Source organism: Pollachius pollachius (genome assembly GCF_949987615.1).
Source record: "Pollachius pollachius genome assembly, chromosome: 1".
Lineage (NCBI taxonomy): Eukaryota > Metazoa > Chordata > Actinopteri > Gadiformes > Gadidae > Pollachius > Pollachius pollachius.
The window spans coordinates 23,596,953-23,616,494 of record NC_136934.1 but is presented as its reverse complement, the minus strand read 5'-3'; the positions used below and the strand labels follow the sequence as shown (position 1 = coordinate 23,616,494).

At 44.0% G+C, this 19,542-nt stretch overlaps 2 protein-coding genes across 6 annotated transcripts; both read left to right on the top strand.

Moving 5' to 3' along the window:
- Positions 1-238: 238 nt before the first annotated feature.
- rad17 (RAD17 checkpoint clamp loader component) lies at positions 239-8,061 on the top strand. 2 transcript variants are annotated; one of them, XM_079729763.1, is made up of 17 exons: positions 239-354; positions 857-972; positions 1,246-1,452; positions 1,744-1,824; positions 2,097-2,262; positions 2,489-2,625; positions 2,794-2,846; positions 3,074-3,199; positions 3,364-3,433; positions 3,541-3,652; positions 4,259-4,447; positions 4,719-4,813; positions 5,808-5,954; positions 6,253-6,381; positions 6,714-6,834; positions 7,321-7,378; positions 7,494-8,061. In XM_079729763.1, exons 2-17 carry the CDS (start codon positions 940-942, stop codon positions 7,690-7,692), a joined length of 1,923 nt encoding a protein of 640 aa, XP_079585889.1. In that variant the 5' UTR covers positions 239-354; positions 857-939; the 3' UTR covers positions 7,693-8,061. The 2 variants fall into 2 exon arrangements, with proteins under 2 accessions (XP_079585889.1, XP_079585888.1); XM_079729762.1 differs by having other exon boundaries at positions 857-987.
- Positions 8,062-8,148: 87 nt separating this feature from the next.
- ccdc125 (coiled-coil domain containing 125) lies at positions 8,149-19,024 on the top strand. 4 transcript variants are annotated; one of them, XM_079748694.1, is made up of 12 exons: positions 8,149-8,415; positions 8,539-8,773; positions 12,774-12,832; positions 12,967-13,053; positions 14,309-14,386; positions 14,714-14,799; positions 14,934-15,016; positions 15,266-15,378; positions 16,268-16,372; positions 16,567-16,717; positions 17,189-17,304; positions 17,427-19,024. In XM_079748694.1, exons 2-12 carry the CDS (start codon positions 8,539-8,541, stop codon positions 17,802-17,804), a joined length of 1,491 nt encoding a protein of 496 aa, XP_079604820.1. In that variant the 5' UTR covers positions 8,149-8,415; the 3' UTR covers positions 17,805-19,024. The 4 variants fall into 4 exon arrangements, with proteins under 4 accessions (XP_079604820.1, XP_079604821.1, XP_079604822.1 ...); XM_079748695.1 differs by having other exon boundaries at positions 8,511-8,773; XM_079748696.1 differs by having other exon boundaries at positions 8,162-8,286.
- Positions 19,025-19,542: the final 518 nt, after the last annotated feature.

Genomic DNA, 19,542 nt, shown 5'->3' with positions numbered 1-19,542 from the left:
GTCACTAGAGTGCGCCGTGGCGTTACAACCAATCCCTCTTGGTTTTAAGTTTCAGGTAGTCGATAAGTTGTTTTCAGCCTTTCTTTATTTTTAATTGGCTATATTGTTATAATGATTTAACGCACATAAAGCTCCGTTTTTTCGTGCGTTGTGGCCGACACATGCGTACTGCGCTGCGCACCTCAGCGTGCTCACAAGTGACTCTTGCGTCACTTCCGTGCGCCGCCTTAACGCTAAACCCCTCTCGGTTTTAAAGAGAAACGCTCACTCGCGTCCACGCTAATTAGTTATCATATCAACTATAGTCGAGCCTTTAGAGGTCGCTGAAACTTGAATACAACGCACATTGCGAAGGTATGTATATGTAGTTATACCAACAAACCCAAGGAGAGGATTAGGCTTGGTTATTTGTCAACGCATTCTGTTTGTTATGCTTGCTGAAAAAAGTTCAGCAGTGGAAATGAACACAGTTCTGAAAGCTGCACAATGCGTTGCGCATGTAATATACTAGGCTTTCCCCACTCTTTGCAGGATTTATTTGACCAGTTGACTGTTAACTTGATCTTCAACTATTTGCCTGCGCTCTAATTGGAGTCTTTGGCTGCCATTCAATCGCTGTCGCTTAAGTGTACACTGAGATCGATGCTGATGTGACACATCTGCAGCGGTCGATCGGTATAGACCTCTAGCGCCCAGGCAAATGTAAAGCACATGCATGGTTCAACTTATGATGTAAATATTGTAATCTATTTGAGCAATGCGAACCTGGGTTGATATATTAAAGAGTAGAAGAGCTGCTCAAGTACAGGCTTTCGAGACACGACATCAGAGTGTTCAGCCCTTACTGCATTCCCAGGTCACAGCTGTGGTTCTCTGATGACCACATCTGCAGCGATCGGTACAGACCTCTAGCACCCAGGCCAATGTAAAGCACCACGGATGAGAATGTCCAAGCGTTCTCTCGGCGGAAAGGTAAGGTCAAATAAAGTACGTTTCTTACATATGTTTTCATTCATACAGAGATGTGCAATATGTTCAACGCAATATATGTTGTATTCAGTATAAACTATTACTTTTACGATTAATCCAACATCAAATGCTTGTACCCCAATTCTTCCATGACAAAACCCTAAACGATATCTAGTTTAATCCTGCTGAAATATTACCGTGCTCTACCTATCAAAACATTTTATCTTGTTCCCGATCAACAACATTGTATTGCTCATTCAAATCTCTTCCATGCAGGCTAACTGTTGGGTGGAACCTTCATTTAGTAACCTTTTAGCGGGCAAGTCCCCTGAAAGCAAGGGGAAAGTCGGCAAGGGTCCTAGGAAGAAAAAGGGTGAGACCAACAGCTCAGCACCTCGATCTTCATCCCTGTCCGTTGTCCAAGAGCCACATCAGAGCGACCACAATGTGCCCTGGGTGGACGCACATGCTCCACACTCACAGGTGAACCACTTTACTCATGATTCATTGACCTGGCTATATATACATTATAACACGTGTATATATAAAATATCACACCTGTTGATTGGTTTGCTCTTTGGAGGGCTAAGGTTGGAGGGGGGAGGGGGGGGGGGGGGTCAGTAAATGGAGCATGAGAAGCCAGTTGTGATGTAAGGGCTTTAAGTGATTATGGGCTATACAAAGGAAATTGACTCAATGTGACTTTGCCTGTTGCTTACATGTTTCTGTTGTTTTTTCTCACTGTTTGACAACCAAACAAAAATGTTTGTGCAGGCTGAACTCGCTGTGCATAAGAAGAAGATCGAGGAGGTGGAGAACTGGATCAGGACTCACACGGACCCCACAACATCCAAGGTTTCAAATGTGTTGAATGAGAATGAGTGAATGAACTAAATGTTCATTCAGCCCCCCTGCTCTCAGGTGGACAACAGAGTAGCCCCCCTGTAACCTTTGTAATTTCTTTGAATATGTCTCTGTCCAAGTACTTTTCCCTCTTCCATTACGGTAAACAGGAGTGGCAAAGCTTGCCCTCCATAATAGCTCTGATACAATCATCCATCAGAAATAATTCTAGAAATGTTGCTGACCATTGTAATGAATAACCTTGGTCTCCTCCGTGTCCACAGGGGGGCATTATTGCTCTGCTGACCGGTCCTTCAGGTTGTGGGAAGAGCGCTACAGTCCAAGTTCTGGCAGAAGAGCTAGGCTTCAGACTCCAGCAATGGACCAACCCTTCCAATGTCTCTGAATACAGAGCAGACCCTGAAGCGTATCGACAAACATTTGAGCCCGGTGTGCACTTTATATTTTTCTTATTAGAATTATTATTTTTATTTATTTTTTCATTTATTATTTTCTCTAAATAAAAAAGCAGAAAGTCACCAACAGTTGTACAGTAGATCAATTCACATATCAAGTCGGTAAACAATACAGATGGTCAGAGGGGGAGCTAATTAATAATATAGAAATCTGTCCTGTTTTTTCCCGCTCTAATTCTTCCTCAACACAACATGCGAAGCATCAAGGTTTAATGGCTTCTTGAGCACCTCACAGACGGGCTTGTTCCAGGAGTTCCTCCTCCGAGCCAACAAGTACAACTGCCTGCAGATGGTGGGGGAACAGGGGCCCAAGGACAGGAAGCTCATCCTCGTGGAGGTGGGCGCTCCCAGCACATACATGCTTACTATTCAGTGATACAGCAGATACTTCTATCCAAAGAGTCCCAACCCTCACACCTTCCTTGTCTGTCGTATTTATTTAGCAATGTCGACTGCATGGGCAGCACATGTTTGAGGCAATGTTTATACTCTTGTTTACTTCTAGGATTTCCCAAATAATTTCTTCAGGCAGCCAGGGAGCCTGCATGATATCTTGAGGTAAGTAACAATGCACTGTGGCATAGAAGTCGCATAACTAGCACTGTCACCTCAAAGTGTGTGTGTGTTTGTGTGTGTGCGTGTGTGCGTGCGTGCGTGCGTGCGTGCGTGCGCTTTAGGATTGCTCTGTTTTTCTTTTCAGATCCAAAGAAAGGGTTGATTATTCAGGTGTGGTATGTTTCAAACACGGTATGAATGAAAAATATTTTTTATCTTCTATCTTTTAGGAGATTTGTGAAGACAAGAAGGTGTCCGTTGGTATTTATCGTGTCAGAAAACCTGAGTGGGGACAGCCACTCTCGACTTCTGTTTCCTAAGGAAATCCAGGAAGAGCTGTCCATAAGCCACATTAGGTCAGCACACACACACACACACACACACACACACACACACACACACACACACACACACACACACACACACACACACACACACACACACACACAGACACAGACACAGACACACACACACACACACACAGGGGGACATTGTAAATCCAACCCTTATTCTTTTACAGCTTTAACCCTGTGGCGCCGACTACTATGAGCAAGATTCTACTGCGCATCGCAACTTTGGAGGCAGCCAAGGTTGGGAAGAAATGTAATTTGAATGCATACGTAATTGTGTGTGTGTGTGTGTGTACATATTATGTGCATGTTAAGACATTTGTCTTTTTGTCTGTTTATGCCCATAGACTGGAGGGAGGCTCTGTGTACCCGACAAGGACACGCTGGACATTCTGTGCTCAGGAAGCTCCGGAGACGTACGCAGTGCCATCAACAGCCTGCAGTTCTCCTCCCTTGCAGGTAAAGTGGCAAATACCTTCAATGGAGCCTTTCTGGCCTTTTCAACTGTTGATCCGCATGGTTCAACTTATGATGTAAAAGATCCCATATCATGCTTTTTCATGGTTGATAATTGATAAGTAAATAAATACTCCCCCTGGCTCTGACTTATATTTTTCTAGCTTAGCTGACAGTCATATAATGTTCAAAGCAAAGGGAAAAGTCGGAAAAACAGGATATCACCCCTTTAATGTTGTAATCCATTTGAACAATGAGAACCTGGGTTGATTTATTAAAGAGTAGAAGAGCTGCTCAATGGACAGACTTTCAAGAAGCCACTCGCGGGGGTAAGGAAGGCTTGACATCAGAGTATTTTCCACCCCTGACTACATTCCCAGGCCACAGCTGTGGGTCTCTGATTAGCCCGTAAAACCCAGTTCAACCCATTCTTTAATGGTGTGTGAGTGGTGTTTGAACATGTTGAACAAACAAGTAATGCTTCCTTGTTTCAATGATTCAGCTTTTTAGATGCTCTGTAAGATAATTAATGAATGTGTGTGGGTCGTCTTTTGAGTTGTGGTCTGGTAATGTAACACCAGTGACCTAATGGGCCTCCTTTCTCATCAGAAAGGGGACTGTCGCTCACGAAAAAGGAAAAATGTCTCGCTGTGTTGCCGGGCAAAATGGCATGCAAAAGGACACAAGGAAAGAAACGGTCTAAGGAGAAAGGTGCGGGCGAGGCCGAGCAGTGTATCGGAGGGAAAGACGTCTCGCTCTTTCTGTTCCGAGCCCTGGGAAAGATTCTCCACTTCAAGAGTGAGTCTCCCCGGTAGTTAAGTGGAGTACTTTGTGTAACTGCATGCTGTGTTCCTTCTGCTTCCCATGTGTCTTTCATTCTTGGAGCATGGTTCAATACACTTGTTTTGCTGCTCTCTTTCTTTACAACTCTCAAATGTTACCTGCAGACAATGCTGACCTCAGATGATCTGTGTAATTGTCACTCTGCATCGATAAGTCGATCTCAACAAACATGGAATCGTTCAGTTTGGTCCTGATCCACATTTCCTCAGTGTGTGTTTCTCGACAGGAGAGACCGTCGAAGGCTCCCAAGAAGCAGAGCAACACAAACTGCCCCCTCATCTCTCTGAGCACCAAAGGCACTCACTGTTAATCCACCCTGAGGTAGTCCAACCAACCCTAAAACTCTAAATAGACCTCTGAAGAATAAGTCCCGCCTCCGAGGCTCCTGGTTTAATCGGTCAAATGTCAATGGGAAATAACGTTTTTCTTTAATGATCGTACATAACAAACTCTGTAGGTGGCCAAGAAGTAAAAGCTGCTCACGTTTTGAACTACACCGTTTTTCCATCTAGATTCTACTTGGGTTTTGGATTGTCGGTGCCGTTGCAAACCAGGAGCTAGTTCTGATCTGCGCAGACTTCATATGTCATACTTGTTAGGGAGGAGGGAGTTGCTCGCAACCATTCACAACCTAACATGATGTTCATTTCACGTGTGATTTCAGTGGTATATAAAACCTAATCGATGGCGAGGTTCAGCCTCTTTTCTCCAAGACCCAACATTTTGGTTAGACTGTGACTGAAGAGTTTGTTGGCTCTTCAGTCACAGTAACGTCTTCAGAATTTCTTACAACCTATCAAACATGACGATTTCACACATGAACGAGCAGCGTTAGTGCCACCTCCATAGGCGGGCTCTGATGCCACTGAATTCCATTTTGGTGAAGACAAACTATGAAACATCGCCGTTGCTACGCAACCTTGACTGGGAGAGTCGTGATGTCCTAAGTCTGCGCAGATCTGCGTTAGCATAGTGCTTCGTCATAATAGTTAACTACTTTAACGGCACCCCGATCCAAAACCCAAGTGGAATCTAGATGGAAAAAGTGTGTAGTTCAAAACATGAGCAGCTTTTACTTCTTCGCCACCTACAGAGTTTGTTTTGTACAATCATTAAAAAAACCTATGTTATTCCCCATAGACATTTGAACGATGCAACCAGGAGTCTTGGAGGCGGGACTTATTCTTCAGAGGTCTATAAGAATAGATAATATATTATTTCTAATATATTATATTTAATATTTTAAATTTCTAAGACCAATCCTGATTGAATAACAGTGTTCACCGTTGTGTCCTGTTGTCCCTGCGGCCTGCAGCTGGTGGTGGAGCGCTCGCACATGTCTGCAGAGTTCTTCAACCTGTACCTGCACCAGAACTACCTTGACTTCTTCTCCACGGCGGAGGACGTGGCGAGGGCCAGCGAGTATCTGTCAGACGCAGACTTCTTCACCGGTGAATGGGCCGTAAGTCTCCAAATCACAAAGACAGTAAATGGATGTTACAGGGGTTGTTTTGTGTGAACACTTTGTTATACGTGCGCACCAATTCCACTCGAGGCAAATTAAGTATTGTTCCTATTTTATTCAACCCAAAAAGTAATCCGAATGTGTTTTTTTTTATTTTGGGGGAAAAAACATTTTCATGCAGAAAGTGAGGGAATACAAATAATTTGAATGACATTGGCTGAATAGTTTGTAATCAATATTTGCTAATTTGAACAGCACTGTGGCAATGATGAAGAACGCCTAATTTCTGTTCTAGTCGCGCGCCGTCATGGCGGAGTACGGCTCCTCAGTGGCCACCAGGGGGCTCCTTCACTGCAACTCAGCCCAGGCTCCGGTTGGCTTCAGACCGCTGCACAAACCCAACTGGCTAACCATCAACAAAAAGGTAAACGCTTTGGAATCAATTCCTCACGTTACTAACATGGATGCTGATACACTCTACTCCACCAGCGTTGCTCTGTTCCAAACATGTACATATTTAGATAGTGTATTTGTGTTATTGAGGGAGCGGAACCATTGCTGTTGTTTACATTTTTGAAATGGAGACTTGAGTTGCTGTAGTGTTGTTTATTTTTTTTGTTGAGCAGCTAGTCGTCTCCTTACTTGATGTTAGCATAAGGTTGATGTCAAATGTGTAGGACGTGGGACTTAATTTACAGAATGTGCATGTTCTTTTGTCAAAATCTAAATTAAAGTGACGATATTTCCTCTTCACAGCACAGGGAAAATTGCCAGGCCGCCCAATCTCTCTTCATCAACTTCTGCCTGACTCCCACCAGCCTCCAAGTGGAGCTTCTGCCCTACCTCGCCAAGCTCAGCAACCCCATGAGAAACCCAGGTACCAACTCACTGCTCCGTTAGAAGGGAGTCGACAATCTGACCACCATGACGGGAAAAATACAGGTGGAAACCGACGACGTGCCAAGGCTTTGTGTTGCTTTTCAACGGTCACATAAAGCCAGCTTCGCAAAGCACTGACAGTGCCGTACGGAAGGAGCTATTGATTCAGCGAACCTGTGATGTGGCGATCACGATCGCTAGAAATATCTTTTCATCAGCCCTGACGTTGAATAGTACAACACTGGCTCACTCAGTAAGTAAAGAGTAATGCCATAGTTATCTTCAAATTGCTCCCTTAAAAAACAATGTTTGACATTCTGTGGTTTATCCAGTCTATAGTGCAGAATCAATGTAATTTGATGACAAATATGATGGTGCAAGCAGCACTTAAAAGATGCAGAATTGCATGGCACATTTTATTCATAGTCTATGCTTTTTTCACTATTTTTTATCCAAGGGTTGACTTATTTTCTTCACTTCACAGCACAGATAGCCTTCATACAGGATGTGGGTCAGCTTGCAAAGAGGAGGTTTCCTGGCAGGTACCCCCCCCCCCCCCCCCAGCATGTTTTCACTTGGACATTATTATTGGATTCAAACCTCATATCTCATATTTTATTACCAGATGGTTTTCAGTTAACAATCTTAATTTTTTAGGCTAAACCTTGAAGCCCTGACGGACAAGGACCCCGGGACACTGGATCTAGATGACGAGGTGGAAGGAGACCAGGCTGGAGCCCGGTCACCTCCGCGGGAGGCCGGGGCAGAGCTTCCTGCCAGCCAGCCACAGCCCACAATGTGTGAGGCCCTCATGCAGGAGGAGGACTTGCTCATTGAGGAATATGACAGTGAATAACCCTGGGAACCTGAAATTGACGTTTTGGTTCAAACCGTTGCTTCTCGTCTTGTCTGATGTTGTCTATTGTTTGTAATATCAGCACACCAACTCACCACCCCATTGTCATTCTCTTTTAAGTGCATCATCGCGTAACATAATTATTGTATTTATGTGTGTTGTATTTACAATTGTTTTGCTGCCTATATCTGTTGAATTATAGGCCTTGCATAGACTCGACTGTGACTCCTTAGATCAACTTGATCATAAAACATTAGGAATAAGTTAAACCTTCACATGGCTTTCTTTTTCAATTGTTCACGTTTCATAGTAGTTCAATCACATTTTTTAAGCCTATTCCTTTGTTTTCCAAGTTACAGGCGATAACAATAAAACCTTGTTACAGAATGAGTTCAGTCTTCGCAGTACCGTGCTGTTACGCCCGCTTCACTCCACGCCCCTTGGGATAATATTTACTCAGCAGTAGGCTCATTAGGCTCCATTTATAGACGGCCTCTCTGACGCTGGAACCGACACGTAAAAGAGGACTGATTCGTTGCGATCTTGTTTAATAAAAACGACAACTTATCCGGTCGTAGGCTGTACCCCAACCATGTGAGTAGTAGTAGTAGGGACATGACCCTGTGTTGTTCTGGTTTCGCACGGGTGGGACAGACGTCCGCTTCCTCAAACGCAATGGTCGCACAACTAAAATGCAACAAGTGAAATAGGACACCTTTGAAAGTAAGTTTTGTATGCAAGTGAACCAGCCTCCCGTGGTGAAATTCTGTTAAATTTGCCAATGTACCCCTATGTTTGTGCGTGTGTGTGTGTGTTAGAGACTGACTGACATAACATAAACTGCAGATGCAGTGTAGCGGAGACGCTACTGGAGCAGGACTCTTGGATGATAACATGGCAGAAGGAGACCTGGGGGACGGTATGGACATACGTCTGGCGGCCCTCGACATCCGGACCAACGGGCCCCAGCAGCCTGTGACCCCCCGCGGAACGGAGCTCCACCGGGACAGCACAGTGAGCGACCCAGGCTTCTCTCTGACATCGTACGGCATGCCGTATACGTCGTTGAAAACAAGATCAGGTATATTTTGACACCAGAATCAATAGCATTCATCTTCGGAGAGTCGCATGTGTCCTTAAAGGTCCCATGGCATGCTACTTTATGGATGCTTTAATATAGACTAGAGTTCTCAACCTCTAGTTGTAATTAACAGGGGTAATTGTTCAATGGAAAGTGTACTATGCATGCAAATCAATTATTAAATAGCTTTGACTGTTATTCAGGGCTGATAAGTGCATTGACATTTTAAAATGCAAGGCAACTACTATTGTTTAGTTGAAAATAATAATCATCATTGAGATTAAACTCCAGTGTCCTGGCCAAGACAGGCAGTAGTAGTCTACAGTCACACATGGCATCAGGGGCGTAGGAATGAGTTTAACATTGGGGGGGACACATATCGGAAACCTGACAGATCCGGTATAATTTTTAGGTGGGACAAATGCGCCTGTCTCCGATATTGGAGGGGACACGTCCCCTCCGTCCCCCCCGGTTCCTACGCCCTTGCATGGCATACACACGAAACATAAGAAAAAATATAACTGCAAGAGGTGATTAACAGGGTACGGTTAAAATTAAAAGTCAAGAACACACTAATGGAAGATATATAAATATGAAAAATAATTATGAAGGAAACATGTTGATGAAGATGTTCCACTTATTGCAATACTGTGCCTCGGCTTTCAGGTGAGCTGCAAAGCAATGGCCGAATGTCATGTTCCAACCCAGTCTCACGGAAATACGTGACACTGTCACGTCACGTCATTTAATCTATTAATTCGTCATCTGGGACACGTAATTTCAATTTTTTCGTGCCAAAAGCACAAATTTCAAACTCATTCTAAAAAGAAGAGATGAAGCAGCTACCGTTTTTCCGTCACGGTATGCCTACAGAGCAGCGCATCTGCATTAAATATATCGTGAATTGTCACAATTTCTCTGAATCAAAGTTGAAAGTAGAAACGGGTGGCCAAAAGATGTCATATTGTTAGAAATTTATGCTTTTGGCACGAAAAAATTGAAATGACGTGTCCCAGATAACGAATTAATAAATTAAATGACATGACACTGTCACGTACTTGAGAATGGGTTGCATGTTCAGCATGCTATTATCGGGCTTTAAACTCTCAACCTAAGAATCACCTGTACAAGGCATTATCCCATTGAGCCACTGATAAACCTGAACTGCAGCTTCATTCACATGGTAAAAATGTATATTGATAAGCATACAACATCCACAAACCTCCAAGCACACATTTCTCAAGTGAATTAAGGGCTTTCTTAAAAGCATATACCTGAAAGAATCTTTGAAATTCTGGGGAAATTAAACCTTTGTAGTCAAGAACACTAACGGAAGAAATATAAAGTTAATTATGAAGGAAAAAAGGTTAACGAAGAAGTTCCCCTAATGCTATACTGTGTCTTGGCAGACCGATTCTTGGAAACTAATGAGCCGGAATGTTGATTGCCTGTTGAATTACAGGTGCTGTTCAATGTTGTGTTTCATGTGATGTTCAACAGTGAAAAATGTACAATAAAGCAGAAAAGCATATCATTCTTTGGCAACATGTACACAGATAATGGCATAAAACCAGACCCTGCTAAAATAAGAAAATGCCAAAACCTCAAAACAAGGATGAACTAAACAGATTCTTAGGAATGTTAACTTACCTCTCAGCCTACATACCGAAGTTTGCAGAGAAAGCGCACATCTTGAGGGGACTGCTGAAAAATGAAGCTCTGTGGATATGGGAGGCAGATCACCAGAAATGCTTTGTGGAGTTAAAATCAGCCATCACAGAGGATGCATGTCTAAAATACTATGATGCAAGCACACCACTGACGCTTGAAGTACATGCATCACAAAAAGGCCTAGGCATGGCGCTAGTGCAGAATAACAGACCCATTGCATGCGGGTCAAAGACTCTGACAGACTGCCAATCAACATACAGCAACATAGAACGTGAAATGCTCGCAATAGTTTGTGGAATGCAACAATATCACACATACCTGTATGGAAAGTCATTCCTTGTGATAACAGACCACAAACCACTTGTAACCATATGTGCAAAACCACTACATGCAGCACCACCTCGACTTCAGCGGATGCTTATCAAGACCCAAGGATACAACTACGAAGTCAGGTACCGACATGGAAAAGAAATGATACTGGCAGACACTCTCAGTCGTTTACCAAACCCTGAAAACAACAGTGACATTGAGCTGGATGAGCGCATAGACGGTATCGATGTAGAGATTGAGGATCCAGAGCGGCACACCATCGCCATAATGAACTTCTCACAGGAAAAGCAAGATGCTCTGCGGATCCAAATGCCGATCCAAAGCTCAGTGCACTAAAAGAACTCATTCATCAGCGATGGCCGGAAACCATAAAGGATCTACCCAAAGACCTGCGTCCATATTGGTCATTCAGAGATGAACTCACTGTGGAGTCAGGGGTCATATTCAAGGGCAGACAGGTACTTATCCCAGACTCTATGACTGATGACATCCTAAAACAGCTACACGTAGCACATCAGGGCATAGAAAAAACACGCCGGCTGGCAAGAGAAAGTGTCTGTCTCAAAAGAACCTCTCAAACCGCATGAAATACCGTCAAAACCATGGCAGTCAATAGCTTCTGACCTGTTTAAAAATCAATGGCCGCCACTACTTGTTGACTGTAGACAGATACTCAAAATATTCACTGGTGGATGAAATGCCTACTCCAGTATCCAGCCATGCAGTCACACAGAAAATGCAGTCGTACATGTCATTATTCGGACATCCAGAAGAAATACTGGCTGATAATGGACCACAGTACACAGGACAAGCTTTCCAAAGGATGATAAAAGATTGGAGAATAAGACACACCACCAGTTCACCCCAAGAGCCTCATCCCAAGGGCAATGGCTTTGTTGAAAAACATGTGCGACACATCAAGAGTATCGTGAAAAAAACACAACAAAACATAGATGACCTACACATAGCCTTGCTACAAGTTAGGGCGACACCTATTGACAGCAAACGGCCTTCCCCTGCGGATCTGCTTTTTGGTAGGCCTGTCTCCACCCTACTACAGAGCCGAGCAGATCCAGGTAAAGAGGGACACCGACAGCATCTGGCTCACAGAGCAGCTGTGATGAGGAAACACCACGACCGCAACTGTCGCAGAGAACTCCCTCTACTCCATCCTGGACAACATGTGACTGTGGAACAAAGACAGAAGAACATGGCACCCAGCAGTTGTCGTCCAAAAGTTCAATGAGCCACGGAGCTACATTGTGCAAAGCCCAAATGGAAACAAGATAAGGCGTTGCAGAAGTAACTTGCGTGGACCATACAACACACAAATACAACAAACTACAAAAAGACTCCGCTTTGCTGAGCCACACACACTGGATGAAGGACAGGAGGGTCATAGTGATCAATCACAGACCGCACCAGCTTGTGGAACTGAGACTGAGCCACCAGACCCAAAAAACCCTCAGCCAGTGCGTACAAGGGTAGGAAGGGCTGTATTCAAACCATCTCACTACAAGGACTATGTCTAACAGCGAGATTGATCGTAATTATAAATAAAGAAAAGAAAAAAAAGAGTGAAACATTACAAAGATGAATATGAGGAATATGTTTCAATGTGTTGGATGGCAGAGAGAAAGAAAAAAGAATAGGTTGACAATGTCAATGGATTGAATCATTCTCATAATATGTTAATGCTCACGGTTTTTAATAAGCACTCAATCTAGTTACTTTTTAAAAGGGTTAATACACAGTGGTATGTATTTTCCTGATTCTCTAGCTAAACAGGGGGGATGTTTTGATATGTAAATGGAACTAGATTATAGCTATGCGGAGTGATACGTCACTACATGTGCAGCGTAGGAATACCGGTGTTGTATGGTTCCTGAACCTAACCTGAAATAAAGATACGTTGAATCTTATCCTCAAGTCTTCTTCCTTATCTCTAAATATCACTTCACCTACTGTGTTATCTCTGATCTATTCTATGTTCTACCAGGGTCCCTGGTGGACCTTTCAAAAGAAGAGCTAAGAGAGCGACTGCAGGAGGCATCTGAGGTAGGACAGTACAGAAATAAACATTTCAATCTTCTCTCAAAGCTTTTGAATGATACACTCGCTTAGGATCTGGCCGCATACCTTACTGCAAGCATTACAATACACGCTGCTTCTGGTCCTGTGTGTGTCTGGAGACACTGGAGGTTCTACGCTGTGAGCTGGAGGTGACGCACCGCTACCTGGAGGGGAAATACGAGGCATTGAAGATCCTACAAGGAAAGGTTCTCTCTCTCTTTCACACACACACACACACACACATATACATACACACACACACACACACACACACACACACACACACACACACACACACACACACACACACAGTCGCAGACACCCAGTCACAGACAAACACACACGCATACGCACGCAGACGCAGACAATAGACGCCCTGCCTGGTTGGCCTGCCGTCGGTGTGTGAATAACTGAATGTTAGGCAGTATTGTAAAGCACTTTAACTGGCCACTGGTTAGAAAAGCGCTGTGGAAATGCAGTCCATCTACCATTGATGATCCCATGCAATCTGAACAGCTTTAACACATATTTGTCCTACTTATGGAACTGGGTCATTTTTGGAACATGAATCAGTATGTATTTCACATAGTTTATTTTATTACACTTTGCAATCACATTAGTGTGCTGTTGCTATGCATTTACACTATCTAACAACATGTGTACTGTACTTCATATAAAATAACCCTATCAAACAGCATGTAGCCTAAGTATACAGTGTGGTTCGGATGGGGGTATAAAATTAGCTGAAAAGCGAGTTTCATAGGGTACAGTTAGGCTTACGTTCTTTAACAGCATGAGGGCCACCTCTGCAACATCTGGTCCCCTTGGGGGTGGGGTGGCAGGAGATTATGAGCAAATTAAGTTAATTGGGCAACACCTGTTGCCCAATTAACTGACGCTGACGCTCCTCTGCCATTCCAGCAGAGAACAAGCCTCTAACTGTCTGACCCTATGGTCTCTTTTAGCGAGGGTGACTGTTGGATTCTCTTTCTCTCTCTGCCTCTGTGTCAGTCCATTCAGCAATGCAAACCACTGATACTACAGACTCAAAGCTCATTCTGACAATTGGATATTTTATGCTATAGGCCTATGCATAAAACGTACCACTGTTTTTTTTTTGTGTGCGTTATATCACATGTGGTATCCCATAAGACCAACCAATAAGCCGGGTTGTATCCTATATCAAGTACTGCGGCTCCAGGTAGTAACATGCCACATTACATGTGTAATCACCCCTTAACCGGGAACAATTTAAACTGCTTCAATTTTTTTGAACTCGCCCAGTCACCATGACGCCAATCTTCAAATGTCACAGTACAGCAGTGGTTAAGAAGACATTTGCTATTTTATGACATATTTTTATTTATTATTGTTGTTTATTATTTTTATTTTTACTTTGATGCAAAACCGAACATTACGTCCTGTGACCTAATCACCAGGGTGTGCTGTCCTTTATGACAGACGATCCTGGAGAAAGCCACCAGCCACACCAAGAGCCTGCTACTCAAGAGTGAGGAACGAGCCAGGGCCCTGGAGAAGGTGTGTGTGTCTCTGTTGCTCCTATAGCTTCAGGGGGGTTCTCATATTTACCTTTCCTTGTTGTTAAGGGCAGTTCTCTTGGACCCCCTTGTTGGCCAACAGTGTTTTCCATGCATGTCTCATATATCCCTTATGCTTGCATTGCGTTGCCTGTGCTCTTTTCTTCAGGTGTTTTAATGGTGTCTGCCTCCTCTGTGTTTTTTTTGTATTCTTAACTCATTTCTATTTCAGCCCACTTTCCCTCTACCAACTCCTGCAATTTGCCAGTCAGCCGTTGTAAATAACAATGTCTTCAGCTTAAATTAGCAAATACTCTTTTCTGTGTAGGAGGTGAATGGCTTACAGTGGGAGATAACGTCCAATCAAGTGCAGATGAAGAAATGTGAACAGTCATGGGAGCAGAAGTTCAACAGGTTGGATTGTTACTTCACATACATTTTCATATACATTTTATTTATTTATATTTATTTTTCAACAGAAACTTTTCCACAACAGCATCAATAGCATCTTCACTAATCCCCCTCTTGAATTGTTTCACTGTTTCCAGAATGAACAGTGAAAACCAGGCACTTACCAGTAGTCTGGAGGAAAGGCTGAAAGAGAGCCAAGAGCTGAAGGCTGAAAACGCAGGTGCCTGCATCTTTTGTGTTCACACATTCCTCGGTGTGTGTGTGTTTGTGTGTGTGTGTGTGTGTGTGTGTGTTTGCGCGCTTTTTTTCGCTTTACTCGAGATCATTCGCCTTGAGCAACGTTATGTTTATGCAGTCGCCTTACCAGACTGATAGCTGGTACCGCATATGCTCTATACACCCACCCAACCCCCAATAATTGGTGAGTGTGCAAAACAATGTGAAACTGACATGGTATCCTTTTGAACAGGGTTGAGTCAACAGTGCATGGAGCTTTTCTCCATGCTGAGCGTTAGAGAGCAGAAGGCCTACGAAAGCACCAAGCCTCCGTGTGGCCATGGAAGAGACGGCACCCTCCTTGAGGTGAGTTGGAAGAGACTTTTTATCACAGCATTTTCTTCCACATCTTGCAGTTGAGCAATTCTTTCGCTTATCAAAAGCATGCATGTTATACGATCCAAATGAAATCAATGAAAGTGTATAGAATAAAACGGTCTACATCGTTATATGATAACTTGTATGTTTCAAAAACAAATAATAATGGTGAGGTGGCTAATGGTTCTCCTTAGCCAGGGACGAGGCAGTAACAAGAGCCCGGCCAAAGAAAAAAGCAGCAATGTGTGAAAGGTGGGATCGCTCTGTAAAAAGACCACTCCACTAGGGGAGACCGGTTGGATGGTAACGTTCAATGAAAACAACCTGTTTTGAGGATAGGATACGTCCAGGGCTGGATATAAATGGTAAATGGGTTGCTTTTACAAAGCGCTTTTCTAACCAGTGGCCACTCAAAGCTTTTTACAGTATTGCCTAACATTCACCCATTCAAACACACATTCACACACCGACGGCGGAATCAACCACGCAAGGCGACAGCCAGCGCTTCGAGAGCAGATAGGGTGAGGTGTCTTGCTCAGGGACACTTCGACACTCAGCTAGGAGGAGCCGGGGATCTAACTAACCTTCGGGTTACCAGTCAACCCTCTCTACCTCCTGAGCCACATGCCGCCCAAATATATATCATATCACGGATATCAAACTACGGATAATTGATTTACCAGAATTGTTTTACTATACCCTTCAGAATGGTTGTTCTGAAGCCAATTTAACGTTGACTACAAAGTTGTGCATCATGTCCAATTCAGGCCGACTGGCTCTGAGGAAGTGGACGATGGGACGATGGCTCATTCCAGAGGGCCGACTCATGCAGACCTCTGTTGACCACCTCTCTCCCCTTGGTTGTTGTTTGATCCAGTTGGCGGTGCTAGGGGCCTGCCGCTGTCCCGGGGTCATGGAGTCCTGTCCTTGTGCCAAGACTGCTTCTGCTAGCAGGACACAACTCCTCCAGCTCAGACAGGAGGTCTTTATCTGCTGCTGTTCAATACTACAGTGAACTGCACTCAATCAACTCTCAAATGTATTGTCTTTGTATATTATGGCAATTTTTTTATTTACCAATAGTGTGTGTGTGTGTGTGTGTGTGTGTGTGTGTGTGTGTGTGTGTGTGTGTGTGTGTGTGTGTGTGTGTGTGTGTGTGTGTGTGCGTGTGTGCAGCTGGACCTCCTGGTGGGGAGTAGGGAGGAGGCCCTCCTGATGGCGGATGCTTTCCGCATCGCTTTTGAACAGCAGCTGAGGAAGCGGAGCGACCACCTCCTGCTGCAGGCCGAGGCACGCACGCCCAAGGCCCACCCTAGGCAGACACAGGGCAAGTCTCACCCTAGGGAGACACAGAGCAAGGCCCACCCTAGGGAGACACAGGGCAAGGCCCACCCTAGGGAGACACAGGGCAGGTCCCACGTCTCTGATCGTCTCTCTCTTAGATCCTTAAACCCTAGCTGTCTTCTTTTTTTGTTGTAGTCTGCACACAGGGCCTCATTAAAAAAGAGTCCTGGGACTCAATTGAGCTCTGCTGGTTAAACAAAGTTTATAGATATGATAAGACGTTAGTTTGTCAGTTACAAAAGGGGGCACCATTTTTGTTTTTTCAGATCCAGAATAATACTTGCTATTCAAAACAATTGGCAAAAAATCGATGTAATGCTAAGTATACCGAGCAATACCCTGAATGGGACATCTCTGCTCCCTGTAATATAAGACTTCTGCTTCATACACATGTTGTGAAAAAATGGTGTTAATGGTGTACTTAACTAAGACTTGTGTCGCTTTTCTCTTCAAGGTGCAAACAGAACTCTGGTTGGTGTGGCTCAAAGACTAAGAGCCATTCTTCCCTCGGGCCTGGAAGCCAAAGCATCACTTGAACACACCGACACCCTGCAAAAACTCCTGGACTTGGTCAGTCTCACTTAACCACACGTGGCCTTGTACCTCAACTCAATCATCTCTTACCCAATGCTGCATGCTCCTCTCATCAGATGTGCAGTAAGCCCTGTGTTATGCTCTATGCTCCACTACAGCTGAATGACAAGGAGGAGGCTCTCGCTCACCAGAGGAAGGTGAGCCACATGCTGGCCCACAGCGCGAAAGAGCTGCAGAAACAGTTACCTGTCGAAGCTACGTGGCCATTAGACTCAAAAGAACCAAAGACCCCCACAGGGGAACCACCAGACCCAACAACCCCCACAGGAGAACCACCAGACACACAGACTCGCCCAGACCAGCCACCAGAGCCCGAAGATCCACTCGATTCCAAGAACCTGCCAGATGAACTAGCAGTAACCAATACCCTTTTAATACAACCATCAGACCTTGAGGGACCACCAGATGCCAACACTCAGTTACCAGAATCAAGAGACACCAGCAGCCACAAGATCCACCCGACACCAAGACCCTGAGGACTATTAGGTGTGAAAACCCATCCACAAGAACCACCACACACCATGACCCACCCATAGGAACCACCAGACACCATGACCCACCCATAAGAACCACCACACACCATGACCCACCCATAGAACCACCAGACACCATGACCCACCCATAGAACCACCAGACACCATGACCCACCCATAGAACCACCAGACACCAACACCCACCCATAGGAACCACCAGACACCATGACCCACCCGTAGAACCACCACACACCATGACCCACCCATAGGAACCACCAGACACTATGGCCCACCCATAGGAACCACCAGACACCATGACCCACCCATAGGAACCACCAGACACCATGACCCACCCATAGGAACCACCACACACCATGACCCACCCATAGGATCCACCAGACAACATGACCCACCCATAGGAACCACCAGACACCATGACCCACCCATAGGAACCACCAGACACCATGACCCACCCATAGAACCACCACACACCATGACCCACCCATAGAACCACCACACACCATGACCCACCTATAGAACCACCACACACCATGACCCACCCATAGAACCACCAGACACCAATACCCATTCATAGGGTCAAGCAGATTAGAAATACCTGTCCTTGGTAACTACCAGATGCCAGGACCACAACCCTACACCAACACAAACAATCATGGAACAAACCAGACCAAAAATCTTAGGCCATAGGAAGGATATTTGGTAATTCAATAATAATAACAAAGGCATTGATAATTCAGTGACCTGTTTTCTTTTTTGACGCTTATATTACCGGTGCCCATTGAGACCGGGGTTTTTTGTTGTTTTGTTATAGTGCTCTGGGAACAGCGTAGGAATCCATTTTGCCATGGTAACAATACGTCAATGACAAATATCTGTATCTCTGTACTGTATCTTCCATTAGTCTCTGGGCGACATCGGGAGCTTATCAGGGTGACACTTTGAGAAGGGTTACCAGTCGTTTTTTTAAATTAAATTAATTGTTACTAATATAATGTAAATGTTATTACTTTAGCATGAATACTTATCTCTTGTTATTCACGATTTGTATATTTATTGGGGATCTGATTTGATGATTGCGGAGTAATTATAACTTTATTTATGCGATTCTTAAGATAGAAGTGTAAGAGTTAAATTGAGGTTAAATGTATTCATCGTCTTAAATCAAATATTTGCATTAAGTAAGGTCAACAGCACTGAAACAATAAAAGACATCCTGTAAAACAGGATTCGGTGCTTCTGACTATGTAATTTGATTCATTGCCACACACTACTACTATGAATGAGCAGACTGAAATGTGTGCCTGACATGATAATGTTTCATGCAAAAATGTCACAATGTTGTAAATACAACAACGGTATACTAGCTTCTCATTCATACACCAGGGGGCAGTGTGGGCAAACAAACGCAGCACTACCGGCCATATAGTGGTGTTTATGGATTTTGTATGTTTCACATGACCAATTCAAAGTAAGCATGTGTATAAGCATGTGCTCCAAATATTATCAAGAGGTTCATAAATACAACTAATACATTCTTTATTAACTATTTACAGAACTACCTATTTAAAATTCATTCTAAACCTAAAGAATAATATTAAATATTAAAAAACTGTAGGCCTATTAAAAAAAGAGTGATTTCGTTTTGACACTGTAAATTATAACCCTCATGTTTTCTAAAATTAGTAGGCACATGTTTGTACTACAAATTAATAAGAAGAGT